The sequence below is a fragment of the Phocoena phocoena genome, chromosome 19 (genome assembly GCF_963924675.1).
Source record: "Phocoena phocoena chromosome 19, mPhoPho1.1, whole genome shotgun sequence".
In the NCBI taxonomy this organism is placed as follows: Eukaryota; Metazoa; Chordata; class Mammalia; order Artiodactyla; family Phocoenidae; genus Phocoena; species Phocoena phocoena.
The window spans coordinates 6,528,590-6,543,777 of NC_089237.1; the positions used below are offsets into that span (position 1 = coordinate 6,528,590).

At 46.5% G+C, this 15,188-nt stretch overlaps 2 protein-coding genes across 2 annotated transcripts in view; one reads left to right on the forward strand and one right to left on the reverse strand.

Moving 5' to 3' along the window:
- The window catches only part of RAB37 (RAB37, member RAS oncogene family), a 70,780-nt gene that overhangs the window by 21,929 nt on the left and 33,663 nt on the right, over positions 1-15,188 (forward strand). The gene's annotated exons all lie outside the window — the stretch shown is intronic.
- On the reverse strand, positions 547-6,032 carry CD300LF (CD300 molecule like family member f). The gene is made up of 6 exons (XM_065896451.1): positions 5,684-6,032; positions 4,239-4,359; positions 3,321-3,433; positions 1,666-1,688; positions 1,194-1,340; positions 547-702 (listed from the first exon to the last, which is right to left on the reverse strand). The coding sequence occupies exons 1-6, from the start codon at positions 6,030-6,032 to the stop codon at positions 547-549; spliced, it is 909 nt and encodes a 302-aa protein (XP_065752523.1).

A 15,188-nucleotide genomic window follows, 5' to 3' on the forward strand; every position in this document is an offset into this window, starting at 1 on the left:
TCACACTGTCTTCTCCTCTGTAACCGTCTTGCCTCCCTCCTATAAGAACCCTTGAGCTTATATTCAGGGCCCAGTTGGATAATCCAGAATCGTCTCCCCATCCACAATCCTCAACTCTGTTACACCTGCACAGTCCCTTATGCCACAGAAGGTAACATTCACAGGTTCCGAGGGTCCAGGTGCCAATAAGTCTTAGGACCGTTGTTCAGTCCAGCGCTCGTGATAAGCGATAAATAAAAGTGAATTACTATTATTATCGTTACCATTGTGATTGCCCCCTCAGCAGCTCCAGAGTGTAGCCCCAGCCCCCTCCCAAGCTGTGTGGGAGAGAAAGGATGTGGAAAGACCCCTGTCTAACTCCCAGCAGCTCCCTGAGACTAGGCCCCGAGCCCAAACCATAGCTGGCCACGATGCTGACTGTATCAGACGGAGGCCTCAGGACCTGGCTGGTCCCATGAGGGGACTGGGGGGCAGGCAGAGAGCAGATGAAGCAGGAACGTACTCAGAGGCCTCGAGTGGGTCTGAGAGGGGCCCCTAGAGCGCAGGCTAAGGCTTCCTGATGGCGCTGTATTCCGTGGGTTCCTCATGGCTCCTGCTGGGAATGCGGGTGATGAGGTGCCCCATGTTGCTATAGGTTGGCTCTTGATCTGAGGTTTCCAAAGACAGAGCTGCACGGGCAACGTCTTCCCTGAGAAAGGAAGCCTGCAATGAAGACGTCCTCGGGGTTAGAGAGGCCGGCAGGAGGCTGTGCTCATGGACGGAGGAGACCTTGGAGGAGCCTGGGGAGACAGACCCTCCAGGGCTTCTGGAGTCTTCTCCCAGGCCCCCCAGCTGCTCCCCCCTCCACTCTGCCAGGCACCTTTAGCTCCGGTCACGGCAGAAGATGCTCTCCCTCAATTCCATGCCAGGGCAGCACATTTGGCACGGAATCCCAGGTCCCTCAGCCTGTCTGGGTCTCCCCTGCCCAGCATGAAGACCGTGTCTGACCGGACTCTGAGTCTCCCAATGCTAAGACCTGGTGTGGAGGCACTTCAAATGCCAAAAGCACGCAGGAGCTCGGCCAGCAAGTCTTTCAATGGCTGCATCTTGGCCCAGCACCCACCCTCCCACGTGGGCGGGAGAAAGCCGGTCCTCAAAGGAAGGGCAACAGCGGGTCCGGTCTGAGCCCCATAGCAGCCCCACCAGGCGCATACCATGGTGACATAATCCACTTCCTCCACGTTGGCCTGGGCTGGGGAAGAGGACCTCGTGGAAGCCTTCTTCCGGGACGACCCAGAGTTTTCAGTCTGTTGCAGGCTCAGGTTTGCGTAGCAGATGTCGCCCTCCTTGGGCTGAAGCACCTAGGAGAGGAAACACAGGTTTCTCTTCCACGGAGGGACGCGTGGCTCTCGGCTTGGAGGACCCCCCTCTCCCAGCTCCCTCTGCAACCCCCGTCTCCTCTTAGCCTCCCACACCTCCCCCTCCCAAGCCCTCCTCCCTTCTGGCTGATTCCCGCATACGACCGGGCCCCTTCCCCGGCCCTTGCAGCTAGGCCATGAGTATATGGACATTTGGGTACAGGGTTCGTCTGATACATTTGGACCTTGGTGCTCCTGGGAGATGGAAAAGAAGGAAGTGAGGGAAAGGTGTCTGGTGTCTCTGCTCTGAGCTCGGGGACTCTCTTACCTGCTCTGGGGATATCCCAGCAGCTAAAAGACAAAAGCAATAGAGTTAGAAAGCCCATCCAGAGGCTCACAGGCGCTCTCAGGTCTGGGAGAGAAAAGAGGTGAATTAGGCTTCGGGCTCAGAGAGGAGAGACCTGGTTCTAATTCTGATCCCTCAGATGAGAACTAAGGAGACCTCAGCCCATCCATTCCCCACATCACAGAACTGTGCAATCAGCTGCTCAGGTGGCCCTGCCAATTACCAACTCCCCCGGGATTAGGCTCAACCTAAAACTTCTGCTGGGATTCTGCCTGTGACGCCACCATTTCTCCACCTGCAGGGGTCAACTCAAAGTCACACCTACTTTCTCCAGCTATCCAGGCTGTCGAATCCCTCCCTCCCTGGCTCCCAGGGCATTTGATTTATGTCTATCTCATCACCCTTGTCCCACTGAATTCTGGTTGGTCTTCAGGTGGGATGCGGGCTGCTGGATGGCTGAGCCTGTCCCTCCCATGCCTTCTGGGTGTGGACTGTACCAGGCACAAGAGGGGCTCCATCAGTACAAGGTGTCCACGAGACGGGATGGCTCTAAGCTGCCCTCTGAGTGGAGTACCCGAGCTGGGTCATCACTGTCTGGACCAGCTCTCAGGTGCCCTCAGGTTCCTGTTTCTTTCTCTCCCTGCCCTCCCCCTGCCACCGTCACGCCCCCAGCTTCGGAGACAACAAAGAAACAAGAAGATTTTCCCTATGGTTTTTAGATACTGAGGGGGACAGAAAGTATTTTTAACTTAGGTCGCGGACAATACATTGGGGGGAAAGTATGATGAACAGGAGTCAGGCTCCCGTCTCTCCAAACTACAAGATTCCCCAGGCTGTGGGGACAGAGCAGTGTTAAAGAGGGTCCCGTGAGCTCCCAGATCCCAGTGGGTTCTGAGAAAGGGAGGAGGTGCAGTTAATGTGAGAACGTGGAAGTGGAGCCAGACAGGAAAAGTGTTTGGCCGAGGCCAGACCTCGTGATAGACAAATGCAGACTCGTGAGCAGAGGCCCTTCCCTAAAGGGCAAATATACACAGAACAAGTAGGGTAGCCTGAGAAAGGGCTGAAGGGAGGAAGGGCAAACATAGGAGCGGCCACCAACACTCCTGAGAAAACACAGAGAACTGTGTATGAGTGTGAACAGGTACACGTGTGCGTTCGTGTGTGGGCTATGTCGCGTGTGCGTGCGTGAACGTGTGCTCGTGCACGTGTGTGTACACCCGTGCGTGTGCATGCGTGTGTGTGTGTTTCTCCATGCCCCCATGTCTATTCAGTACCTCCTTGACCACCACAGGAATTCTACTAAAGTGTCTGGGGACCCTAGGAAGGCTGCCTGCCTAAGGCCATTGCCATCTCTGCCACCAGGAACCAAACCAAGAAACAGACAGGGAGGCAGAGCAGAGAGGCAAGAGGAGCAAAGAGGGATGAGCAAGGTAGAATTGAGTCCAAAACCTCCTGGGTTCACCTCCAAGCTCCAGCCCCTCAAACTTCCAGTCGCTGGGGCCTTTGGGACGGCACCCCTTCCAGACTGTGCAGGTATCCCCTTGGGCTGATGGTTCCCAGATGACCATGCTGGCCATCAATCCCACACACTTCCCCCCCAGCCCAGCCCCAGCCCGGTGTCAGCCAAGTCCCCTCACCTTTCTTCTGTTGTTTCATCATTCTCCAAACCACAAGTGAGGCCACCATCAAGAGAAGAAGCAACACAGCAGAGATTAAGGGAAGGAGGGTGCTGGTCTTCAGGAAGACACTGCTGGGAACGACAGAGGATGCCCCAGGCACCCAGGCTCACCTCCTGTCTTTGGCCTTATCCCACCCACCTGGGAGCAGGGACAGCCACAGGCCTTGAAACCTTTCAACCTACAGGCCTGAAGTTTCCAGTCTGGGAACCCCTACTCCCGGGTGCCCTCAAAGATGGTTTTTTAAAAAAAGAGAGAGGAGGGTTCCACAAGGTGTCTCAGTGGGTCTAGAAGCCAGACAGAAATTGTATGGCAAAGGCTCTGAAAAGGCCTCCCTGCTTCTAAGCTTGCCCCTTGTACAGGCTGAACAGTGTCCCTCATCCAGTAACTCATATTCATTAGGAACTGGAGAAGGTGACCCATTGGGAAATAAGATCTTTGCAGAGGTCGTCAAGTTAAGATGAGGTCATACTGGATTAGGATGGGCCGGAATCCAATGACTGGTGTCCTTATAAAAGGGAAATGGGGGCAGACACACAGACACAGAGGGAAAAGGCCATGTGATGACAGAGGCTGAGATTGGAGTGATGCTGCCATAAGCCAAGGAGTGCTTGGCTTACTGGCAACCACCAGAAGCTAGGAGAGAGGCCTGGGACAGAGTCTACTTTTGAGCCCAAAGAAGGAGCCAACCCTGCCGACACCTTGATTTCAATTCTGGCCTCCTGAGCTGTGAGAGTAAGTGAGAGGAGGCCCCAGCATCCTTGAACTTGAGGGTCCGGAGACAAGCTCTGGCTGGGAGCTGGGACTACAAAAGTCCCCCCTTTGGAAGAGTTTGGGCCAAGTGGGCCACATGTAACAGCAGCATCAGAGCTGGCTTACCCGCTGTTGGAGCCGGGGCTGGTCGCATCCAGGGAGTCACTGGTCTCTTCCAAGCTGACCGGCACTGTGAACGTGTCGATAGCAGAGGTGGCAGGAGTGGTGGCCGGCACTGTGGTTGGTGCTTGGCGTACAGACCAGGTTACACATTGCTCTGCCTGTTCACCCACTCGCAGCCTTAAACATGGCTCTGAGCCGGGGGTGGGGTGGGGGAGTGGGGATCATGGGCTACCTGAGGAGTCTGGAGCAGGGCCAAGGGAGAGGGCCTATAGCCTGGACTGCTCATATCTCCCTGGCCGCTAGGAGACTCAGAGCCTCAGAGGCAGGTGGAGCTGGCACAGGTCCGGGGAGGACATCAAGCAGAACTTGGAAGGTTAGGGGGGGCCAGGCTTGCCTCAGGACAAGGGCAGCTGGAGTTCAGCTGGAATTCAAACACTCCGGCTGCTTATGACAGGGCCTCGGCCAGTGGCCAGTGCCTCTCACCTTATTTATCCACAAGGACATGAACAGAATGGGGGCTCTCAGGTGGCTGACATACCCCAGATCTGTGGACCAGCCCTGAGCAAATTCCTGAGGTTCAGGAAGAGCCTTTACTTGGGGCAAGTTATAAAGCTTTCACAATGGGGATGGTCGCATCTCAGGAACGTCGTCAGGATTGAACGAAATAAGGCTGTGCTTTGCAAGTATAACAAGCCTCACACGTTCCTGGTGTGGTGGAGGCTCCGTTGACTCTGCGCCCAGCCCCGTTGCCACAGGTGCCCAATGAGCCGGTGTCACCTGTCCGAGGGTCAGCAGAAGCAGAGCCCAACAGATAAACTCGATCAGACCAAGGCACTGAGACCCCTGAGCCGACACGCTCAGAGTGTTTGCATTCTGAAAGGATTTAGGAAGAGAACATCCTTAATCCCAAATGTGTAAATGACAAATGATGGGATTTCAGGCACCTGGGAATGCAGCCCTTTGATTGTGGAGGCCTTTCCAGACCCCAGGAATTAACCACAGCAGCCCCGCTGTGCTGGGTCTTTCCCCCTGAGATGGGATATGGACCAGGGAGTGGGAGCTGCAGCTCTGAAGACCCAGCCCCAAATTCCAGAAAGAATAGGAACACCTGGGCAACGAGGGTCCCAGGAAAACATTAGCAGAAATTAGGGTCTCCGGGTGAGACCATCACCTTGATCTCCATGGGCAATAGACTCAGGCACTGGGAAAAATAATGTGTCGAGAAAGACTTGTCCCATCCTGGAGGAGGCCCTGGGGGCCATGAGAGCCTCTAAGGGAAGCCTTGCCCCTCCCAATCCCAGGTGGTCAGTGTGGGTTCCATGAGACCTCAGGACTCCCCCACCCTCTGTGACAGTTCACTCTGAGTGACAAGTCACTAAAGAGGGACCCCAGGGACCAGGACAGAGCAGGCCCTGAAGAGACACATCTACACATACACATACGCTTACCTGGGTCAATGGTCACTTTAACTTGGACCCCAAGGTCAGTTCCAAATCTCTCAATCCCACACCAGTAAGTGTCTGCATCGTTTAGCCTGAGCTTCTCCATGGTCACGGCGATGGTGCGGTTTTTCCTATTGTCCCTGATGGACACGCGGTCCTTCTTCACCTCCTTCTCTGGTTCAGTGGTTTTAACGACGAACTCGCAGCTGCTCCAAGCAGCTCCTCGGCACCACCACTTCACATGCTTCTCCCACCCAGGGCTGTATCGACACAGCACAGTCAACGAGCCCCTCTCTAGGCTTCTCACTGCTTTTGGGCCAGTGATGGCAGATGAGCCTGGAAAACACGAATCCATGTACCTGTCACCTCCCATCCTGAGGGCAGGGCCACAGCCTCCTGCATTGTGAATCGTTCCAATAAACCCAAGGTCCTCATGAGTTAAGTAGCCATCAAGAAAGGAATATACCTTACACATAAAGACCTCTTGTTCTTCAAAATTCTACCAGATCAAAGCCACCAGGAAAATCCCATAAAAGCACAACTACAGACCTTAAAGAAACAAAAACGTTGACACAGAGCAATAATAACTTCCTGTAGTTCACCCCCTCTCCCCTTCTCTGTGGCCAGTAAGTCTTTCTATTTCCAGCAATGTCCTTTTGCAACCGTCTCTGTGTTATGCTGGTCTGATGGGGAAGAAAGACCACAGCACCCATTTCCACAGAAGATGACTTTGTACTGAGGACCTCAGGAGGTTCAGCTGAAACACCCGCATCACCTAGCCCTGGAGAAACTTCCTAACGGTTCTAATTGTTTTGAGCGTTTCTACTGTAAACCACCCTGGAAGGAACGCCTTTGAAATCGACCAAAACAGTGATGCAAATCAGTCTCCCCATGCTATGGCACCCGTAATGCCCAGATCCCATTTCTCCCCATTGAATTGCTTTGGTTCCTTTGTCAAAAAGCAAATCTGTGGGCTTCCCTGGTGGTGCAGTGGTTGAGAGTCTGCCTGCCGATGCAGGGGACACGGGTTCGTGCCCCGGTCCGGGAAGATCCCACATGCCGTGGAGTGGCTGGGCCCGTGAGCCATGGCTGCTGAGCCTGTCTGTCTGGAGCCTGTGCTCCGCAACGGGAGAGGCCACAACAGTGAGAGGCCCGCGTACCGCAAAAAAAAAAAAAAAAAAAAAAAAAGCAAATATGTGAGTTCTTTATGGATTTTCCATTCTGTTCCGTTGATCCATTTGTCTGTCCTTTTGCCAATCCACACTGTCTTGAATACTATAGCTTTGCAGTAAGGCAGGTATCATAGAGTAAAGCAGCATTTCCCAATATATATGTTCTTACTCTTTCTTTCATTTTCTCGCCTTTGAAAGACTCAAGATACAGAGAAATGTATCTTTATTATAAGAAAAACAACACTTCAAGCATGATGAAGAATGGCATCAGTGTCAGACCCTGGGAGGTAGTGAGGACCAGGGCAATCTGGAGAGCAAACGCCCCCCGCAGAGGCGTGGCCCCTCCCACTCAGCCCACTGTCCTCATGCAAGAAGCAAGCAGTGTAATTTAAGATCTTTTCATTTTTCTGGAGGAGTCCAAATTCTGGGTTTGGGGTGGAACCTCTCAATTTTAAAACTCTGGCTTATTTAGAAACAACAGCAATCCAGCCCGGGCCACCCAAACCCGTCTGCCGGCAGAGCCTGCTGTCCGGGCTTAACTCAGATCCATACTCATAAGGGAGGTTCTTTCTGTCATTTTCCTTGTGTGTCTTTGTCAGCGTCGGTAGTAGAGATACGCTACTTTCACACAATTGATCTGGCAGATTTCCATTATTTTGTGCTCAGAGATCAGAACATAAATAGAGCAAAGGAATTTTGGTTTCTTTCGGATCTTAAAAAATTGGCTAGAAAACTATCTGGCAAATTCTTCATTGGGGCAAATTCTTTGATTACTTAAATTTTTTTCTCCATGAATATTGACCTATTTAAGCTTTTTTTATTGTTCTTTAATAAATTCTGTTCTTTGTTTTGTTTTTCCCCAAAAGATATCTATTTTACAGTGTATTAGCATAAAGTTCTGCAAATATAAAGTATCCTTTAATAATTAAATTTTTCATACCTATTATAATGACACATTTTGCTGACATGTGCTGTTTTATTTTATTGATTACATGTGTCACAAGATTTCCTCCTTCATGTTTTTCCTCCCCCTCTTCCTCTTTCTTTTTTCCTGTGCTAAACCATTTTGAGATTTAGTTGGTAAATGTTACTGTTTTTAGTTTTAAGTTATTAATTTCTCATAGATATAATTTTATTTCCTTGAGATTACCACGTATCTTTTTCTAATTTGCTAAGTTTAACGCTGGGATAATTGTCTTCCTTTCTAAAGTTAAATAAAGCATGTTGAAAACTAAGAATTTACTTCTGTCCACTTTTAAAGTTAAGATATAATTTGCATATCATAAATTTTACACTTTGAAAACGTATACTTCCGTGGGTTTTAGGATATTCACAAAGTTGTACAACCATGAACTCTATCCAATTCCAGAATGTTTTCATCACCCCAGAAAGAAGCCCTGTACCCATTAGTAGTGACTCCTCACCTACCCCTTCCCTGAAGCCTCTGGAGACCACTAATCTTTCTGTCTCTATGGACTTGCCTTTCTGGACATTTCATATAAATGGAAGTACACAATATATGATCTTTTTTGTCTGACTTCTTTTACTTAGCATAATCTTTTTAAGATTCATCCATGTTATAACATGTATCAATATTTCATTCCTTTTTCTGGCTGAACATTATTCCATGGTGTGGATCTGCCACATTTTGTATATCCATTCATCACTTCATGACGTTTGGGTTGTTTCCACTTTATACATAATTTTGGAACACTGTAAAAGTGTTTTTCTTATAAAACAAAGCATGAATCTATCCTCTGACCTAGCAATTTCACTTTTAGATATTTATCTAAGAGAAGTTAAAAACAAATGTCCACAAAAAAGAATTTTTATCACAGCTTTATTTATAATACCAACATATTAGAAGTAACTCAATGGAGTGGGAGGTTGGGGTGAGCAGATGTGAGCTTTTATATAGAGGATGGAGAGACAGCACGGTCCTACCATGCAGCACAGGGAACTATAGTCAATATCCCATGATAAACCCTAATGGAAAAGAATATATTTTAAAGGAACGTATATATATGTATAACTGAGTCACTTTGCTGTATAGCGGTAATTAACACAACACCGTAAATCAACTGTACTTGAAAGAAAGAGAGAAAGAAAGAAAGAAAGAAGAAGAAACTCAAATGTTCACCAACAGGGGAACAGGTAAACAATTAGTAGCATATTCATAGTAAAAGCATAGTACGGAATAATAAGAAGGAGTGAATTGGTGATACAGAAAACAACATGGATGAATCTCAAAAACACACTGTGTGAAAGATCAAAAGAGAATAAACTTCATGATCCCGTTTATGCAAAGTTCTACATTAGGCAAAATAACCTTCGGTGATAGAAATTACAACAGTGATTCATGGGTGGGGGAAAGATTGGGAGGGACACTAAAGAACTCCAGGTGATGGAAATGTTCTGTATCTTGATAGGTGATACAAGTTACACGAATTTGTCAAAACTCAGAATTATACACTTAAGATCTATACATTTCACTATATGTAAATTATACCTTAATTTAAAAGACTCTTATGGGATGCATCTGGAGTTATGCTTAAGGACATTTTATAACGTTAAATGCATCTATTAGAAAAGTAAAAAGGACTTAAATTTAATAAACATATATTTCAGAAGTTAAAGGAAAAACAGAAGGAGGAGTAGGAGGAAAGAAGAAAGTAGAAGAAAGGAAATAATGAAGTTAATAAAAATTAATGAAGTGGAAAAAATCATATAATAAGGAAATCAAAAAAGCCTAGAGTTGGTTAAAAATAAATAAATAAATAACCCTAATTAGATATTCATTACAGAAAGAGAGAGGTCTAAATAACGAATATCAGGAATGAAATTGGGGACATCAGTACATATCCTGCACACATTAAAAGGATAATAAGGACTTCCCTGGTGGCACAGTGGTTAAGAATCCGCCTGCCAATGCAGGGGACACGGTATCGATCCCTGGTCCGCGAAGATCCCACGTGCCGCGGAGCGTGCGCCACAACTACTGAGCCTGCGCGCCTCGAGCCTGTGCTCTGCAACAAGAGAAGCCACCGCAATGAGAAGCCCGCGCACCGCAACGAAGAGTAGCCCCTGCTCCCCACAACTAGAGAAAACCCGCGCGCAGCAACGAAGACCCAATGCAGCCAAAAAACAAAAAAACTAACAAGAGGATAAGGCAATAATAGGATAGGATAATAAAAGGATATCTAGATAAGATTATGGCAATAAATTTAAAATTTTTTGGAATAAACAGATGCCTAGCAAAAATAATACAATGTGCTAAAACAACACAAAAAGAAATAGAAATCTGAATAATCTTACAACTATTTAAATAAATTAAATCCATTATTAAAAACCTCTCCAAAAGAAAACTCGAGACTTATATAGCTTCAATGGAGATATCTATTTACTAAACATTGAAGGAAGAAGTCATGTCTACCTTACACAAAAGAATTCTGAAACAAAGGAAAGGAGGATGCAATCCCAAATCCATTTAATGAGACTGGCATAATCTTGTTGCCAAACCCTGACAAGGGCAGTGCAAGAAAGAAATATTATAAGCAAATATCACTCATGAATATAAGTGCAAAGGTCTGAAATGAAAACTCAGCAAGCTGAATCCAGGGCATCTTTTTAAGATTCATGCATATGTTATAACATGTGTCAGTATTTCATTCCTTTTTATGGCTGATCACTCTTCCATGGGTCTGCCACATTTTGCATATCCATTCACCAGTTCACAACATTTGTTTTTCCCACTTTACACTAAGATCCCACATGCCGCGAGGTCAACACCCATTCATGATTTTCTAAACATTCTTAGCAAATTAAGAGTAGCACATGCTTTATCTGATAAAGATTATCTATTAAAAGCCTCAGGGCTTCCCTGGTGGCGCAGTGGTTGAGAGTGCGCCTGCCGATGCAGGGGACACGGGTTCGTGCCCCGGTCCGGGAGGATCCCACATGCCGCGGAGCGGCTGGGCCCGTGAGCCATGGCCGCTGAGCCTGCGCTCTGGAGCCTGTGCTCCGCAACAGGAGAGGCCACAGTAGTGAGAGGCCCGCGTACCGCAAGAAAAAAAAAAAAAAAGCCTCAGCAAATACCACAATTAATGTGAGACATTGGCATATACTTTATAATAATGTGTTAACCTGGACATTGATTCTGTATCCACTTTTCTGTACATGTGCTGTTTTCTGAAATTCTGAGACATGGAAAAATATAAAATAAATTACTGGGGGGAAATAATAACATTTATAGAAAAATTTTAAATCTTAAGTTTAAAAGGATTTTCATTTATAATGGAATTCAATAGAGTGGCTAAAGCCACAATAAATATATTAAAATCAATGGCTTTCCTATAAACCAGTAACAAGTAGTTGGAAAATAAAATAGAAAAGTGCTCATTTACAGTAGTAATAAAGGTGTATTAAATACCAAGGAATAACTTTAACAGAAACAATCAGGACTTATAGAAAAAAAACCATACACAAACACAATGAAGTTTTCTTGACAGACATAAAAGTTTAAATATAAGAGAAGAGCTCAGTTATGATCCCGAATGAAAATGCTGTATACTGTAAAGATTTTCCTCCTTCCCAAATACATTTATAGATTTAACTCAAAACCCCCAGAACATTTTTAGAGCATGTACATTTTTTTTCAGCTAATCTCCATCTATACAATGTGTGTATATATATGAATATGTATGGCTATGTAATAAATATTATATTTAATATGTGCTAGAGATTATTTGAATAAATGAAGAGAAAAGAATTTTTAACATATTAAAGATGAGCAGTAAGGAGGGACTTGCCTGCCAGGTATCAAAATAGTACCAGGCCAGGGGCTTCTTTGGTGGTGCAGTGGTTAAGAATCCACCTGTCAATGCAAGGGACAAGGGTTCGATCCCTCGTCCAGGAAGCTCCCACATGCCGTGGAACAGCTAAGCCCATGTGCCACAACTACTGAGCCTGCGCTCTAAAGCCCACAACCCACAACTACTGAGCCCGCATGCCACAACTACTGAAGCTCTCGAGCCTAGAGCCCGTGCTCCACAGCAAGAGAAGCCACCACAATAAGAAGCCTGCACGCCACAACGAAGAGTAGCCCCTGCTCTCCACAACTAGAGAAAAGCCCACGTGCAGCAACAAAGACCCAACGCAGCCAAAAATAAATAAATATTTTTAAAATAAATTAAAAAAATAAAATAGTACCAAGCCATAATAAAGAAACCAGTTTGTGAATATAACAAGACTGTATACACATATCAATGTGTATACAGGACACAGTCAATAGCCTAAAAACAGACCTAGTCTATTTAAGAATTGCACATATACCATAGAAGACTAAAACGATAAACAGAGAAGGGAAGGGTTAAGGCATAACCCTATCCTGTCACCTCTCAGGGTGCTCCATTTAGGTAAATATAGAGAGATTAAGGAGGTCAGCATAAAATAGCAAAGCATTTTTTAAACTGAAAGAAAACAGAAGTGAATCTCCATAAAATTCCTGGATGACAGGGGGATCTTTCGAAACTTGAAATCAATGGACGACAGGAAACAAGAAAGAGTTAGTAGTGAATTTGACTGCATGCAAATATAGCACTTGGACATACCAATAAAAAAAGACTGAAAAGGCAAAGAACAGACTGAGAGAAATATTTAGAACAAACAACATAGAAAAGGATTAATAGAGTTTCTCTCGATTAAGAGTGTATACAAGAAAAACATTAATACCCCATTTGGAAAACTGATGAGAGGTAAGAGGCAAGTCACAAAGAGGAAATTCAGAGGCTAATAAAATTCAAATGTTTCATTTAAATAATCTAGCAAATAAGAAATGTGGAAGACAACACCTTTTTTCACATAACAAACCAATCAAGTTTTGATGACTCACTTTTTTGCTGACGGGGACCAGGTGGTCCAGGCACTGTGAGAATATGCTGGAAGGAATGTAGCTGGTTCAGCCATACAGAAAGCCATATGGCAGTCATATGTATCAGACACAGTCATGCCCTTTGCTCCAGTAATGCTACATCTAGGATTTGGTTCTCGGGAAATAATCAAAGAGGCTAACGAAAAGGGTGTGCACAAAGATTCATCACATAATTAGCAAAAATAAAGGAAACAAAGTTAACTTCCACCAATTAGGGAAATAAGTATATAATGAAATATAATGCAAACACTGCTACTTATGCTTAGAAATATTTTTAATTATGTGGAAAATTCTCATATGAAGTGAAAATAAGGGTGTTAAAAAATCGTATGCAGTATAACACCAATGAACTTTTAAAATATGCATAGAAAACAAAGCTTACACATAAATAAACCAAAATCTTAACAACTGGTCACCTCGGGCATTAAGACAGGCATAAGGGTTTTTTTTGTTTTTGTTTTTGTTTTGATTTTTATTTATTTATTTTTGGCTGTGTTGGGTCTTCATTTCTGTGCGAGGGCTTTCTCTAGTTGTGGCGAGTGGGGGCCACTCTTCATCGCGGTGCGCGGGCCTCTCACTGTCGCGGCCTCTCTTGTTGTGGAGCACAGGCTCCAGACGCGCAGACTCAGTAGTTGTGGCTCACGGGCCTCGCTGCTCCGCGGCATGTGGGATCTTCCCAGACCAGGGCTCGAACCCGTGTCCCCTTCATTGGCAGGCAGATTCTCAACCACTGCGCCACCAGGGAAGCCCCAGACATAAGGTTTTTTTATTTTTCCTAATTCTTCATTTTTTTCCTGTACTTCCCCAAGTGTCAACAATGAGCATTTACTACTTTCAAAATCATAGGAAAAACAAATGCCTGGACAGGGCTGTTTAATAGTGTGGTAGGCAGAGCAATGGCCCCCAAGGATGTCTGTGTCCTAACCCCCAGAATCTGTGAATATCTTCACCCTTACATGGCAAAAAGGGACTTTACAGATGTCATTAAATTAGGGATCTTGAGATGGAGAGATTATCCTGGATTATCCCAGTGGCCCAATATAATCAGAAAGGTCCTTAACCGAGGGAGGCGGGAGGGTCTGAGTCAGGGAACGAGTGATGACAATGGAGCGGGGGCTGAAGTGACGTGGGACCACATGCCAAGGAAACCAGGCAGCCTCTGGACTTCCCTGGCGGTCCAGTGGTTAAGACTCCGCACTTCCACTTCAGGGGCCGCAGGTTTGACCCCCAGTGGTCGGGGAAGTTCCGCACGCCACAGGGTGCGGCAGGCAGCCTCTGGAAAGCCTCTGGAAGTCGAGGAATCAAATTTTCCTCCTAGAGCCACCAGAAGGAACGCTGCCCTGCTGACTCATTGTAGACTTCTTATCTCTAGACTGTAACGTTATAAATTTGTGCTGTTCTAAGCCATTAAGTCTGTGGTCATTTGTCCCAGCAACCCTAGGGTTCTAACGTGGATGGCCGTTCCATCTTTAGTTGTCATTTAGTAACAGATCTGACCCTTGAACTCGACTGAGCATTTAGTATCAGCTCTGACCCTTGGACCATCTGCTCCACTCACTTCTCGGATCCCTCTTCCAGGTCCCCACTCCCCATCAACCTGTGCTGTGGGAACCCTCCTGGCACAGAGGCAGCCTGGAGCTCCAAGAAGCAGCATCCTCCCTGGGCATGGTTACTCACAGCCTAGATGATCAGGAATAATCCTAGATCAGGTGGAAGCTGAGCCCCAGGGGGAGGTGAGTGGCTCACGGTCAGTGAGTGACAGTTGAGACTGGACCCCATCTCCGGCTCAGCAGGGGACATCAGCTAATTTCCACTCTGGGTCAGCACGTCTGGGGTCTTGTCCACCTCTGCCACCACTTACCGTGAGGCTTAAGTTGGACAAGACGGCTAATTTTTCTCTGAAAAAAATAGCATCATTAAGACTCTTTTCTCATAGAAAATGAATGCTATAAAGCCCAGTGGGAACTTTCTGGGATATTTTCTTGTGTACTTTTAAAACAATGAACCCTTGCGAAGAGGGAAGTAGTGCTGGTTAAATGTGTTACTTGCAATCGGAAGTTCTATGGGAAAGGCCAGTGACAGGTGGCACAGAGGTTCCCACTTGAGACTGGCTTCCTGTTAGTGCACAGCTGAGCCTGTCCCACTTCAGACGGATATTCCCGCTCTGCCTCAATCACTCCTAAACCACATACACACGCGTGCGCACACACACACACACACACACACTACTCTCACATCTGCTCACCATCAAGTTCCCCTGTTCCCAGACGTCAGGGAAAAAAAAGCAATCCTTTACGTGCATTCCCTGCTTCGCTTGTCAATTTGTCCCCTATCTTCTCTGTTTCTACACCGAAACTCAAGGCTGAGCACCCACAAGCCACCCGCAGCCACCGGCAGGAGGAGAGCCACA

What these genes read in the sequence shown, in the direction of transcription:
- CD300LF (XM_065896451.1), bottom strand. Translation starts at nt 6,032, where the DNA reads ATGGATTCGTGTTTTCCAGGCTCATCTGCCATCACTGGCCCAAAAGCA. An exon ending in GATGAAACAACAGAAGAAAG is followed by an intron (nt 1,689 to 3,320) that starts GTGAGGGGACTT and finishes TTTGTCTTTTAG; the next exon opens with CTGCTGGGATATCCCCAGAG. An exon ending in CTGGGATATCCCCAGAGCAG is followed by an intron (nt 1,341 to 1,665) that starts GTAAGAGAGTCC and finishes TTCCTCTCCTAG; the next exon opens with GTGCTTCAGCCCAAGGAGGG.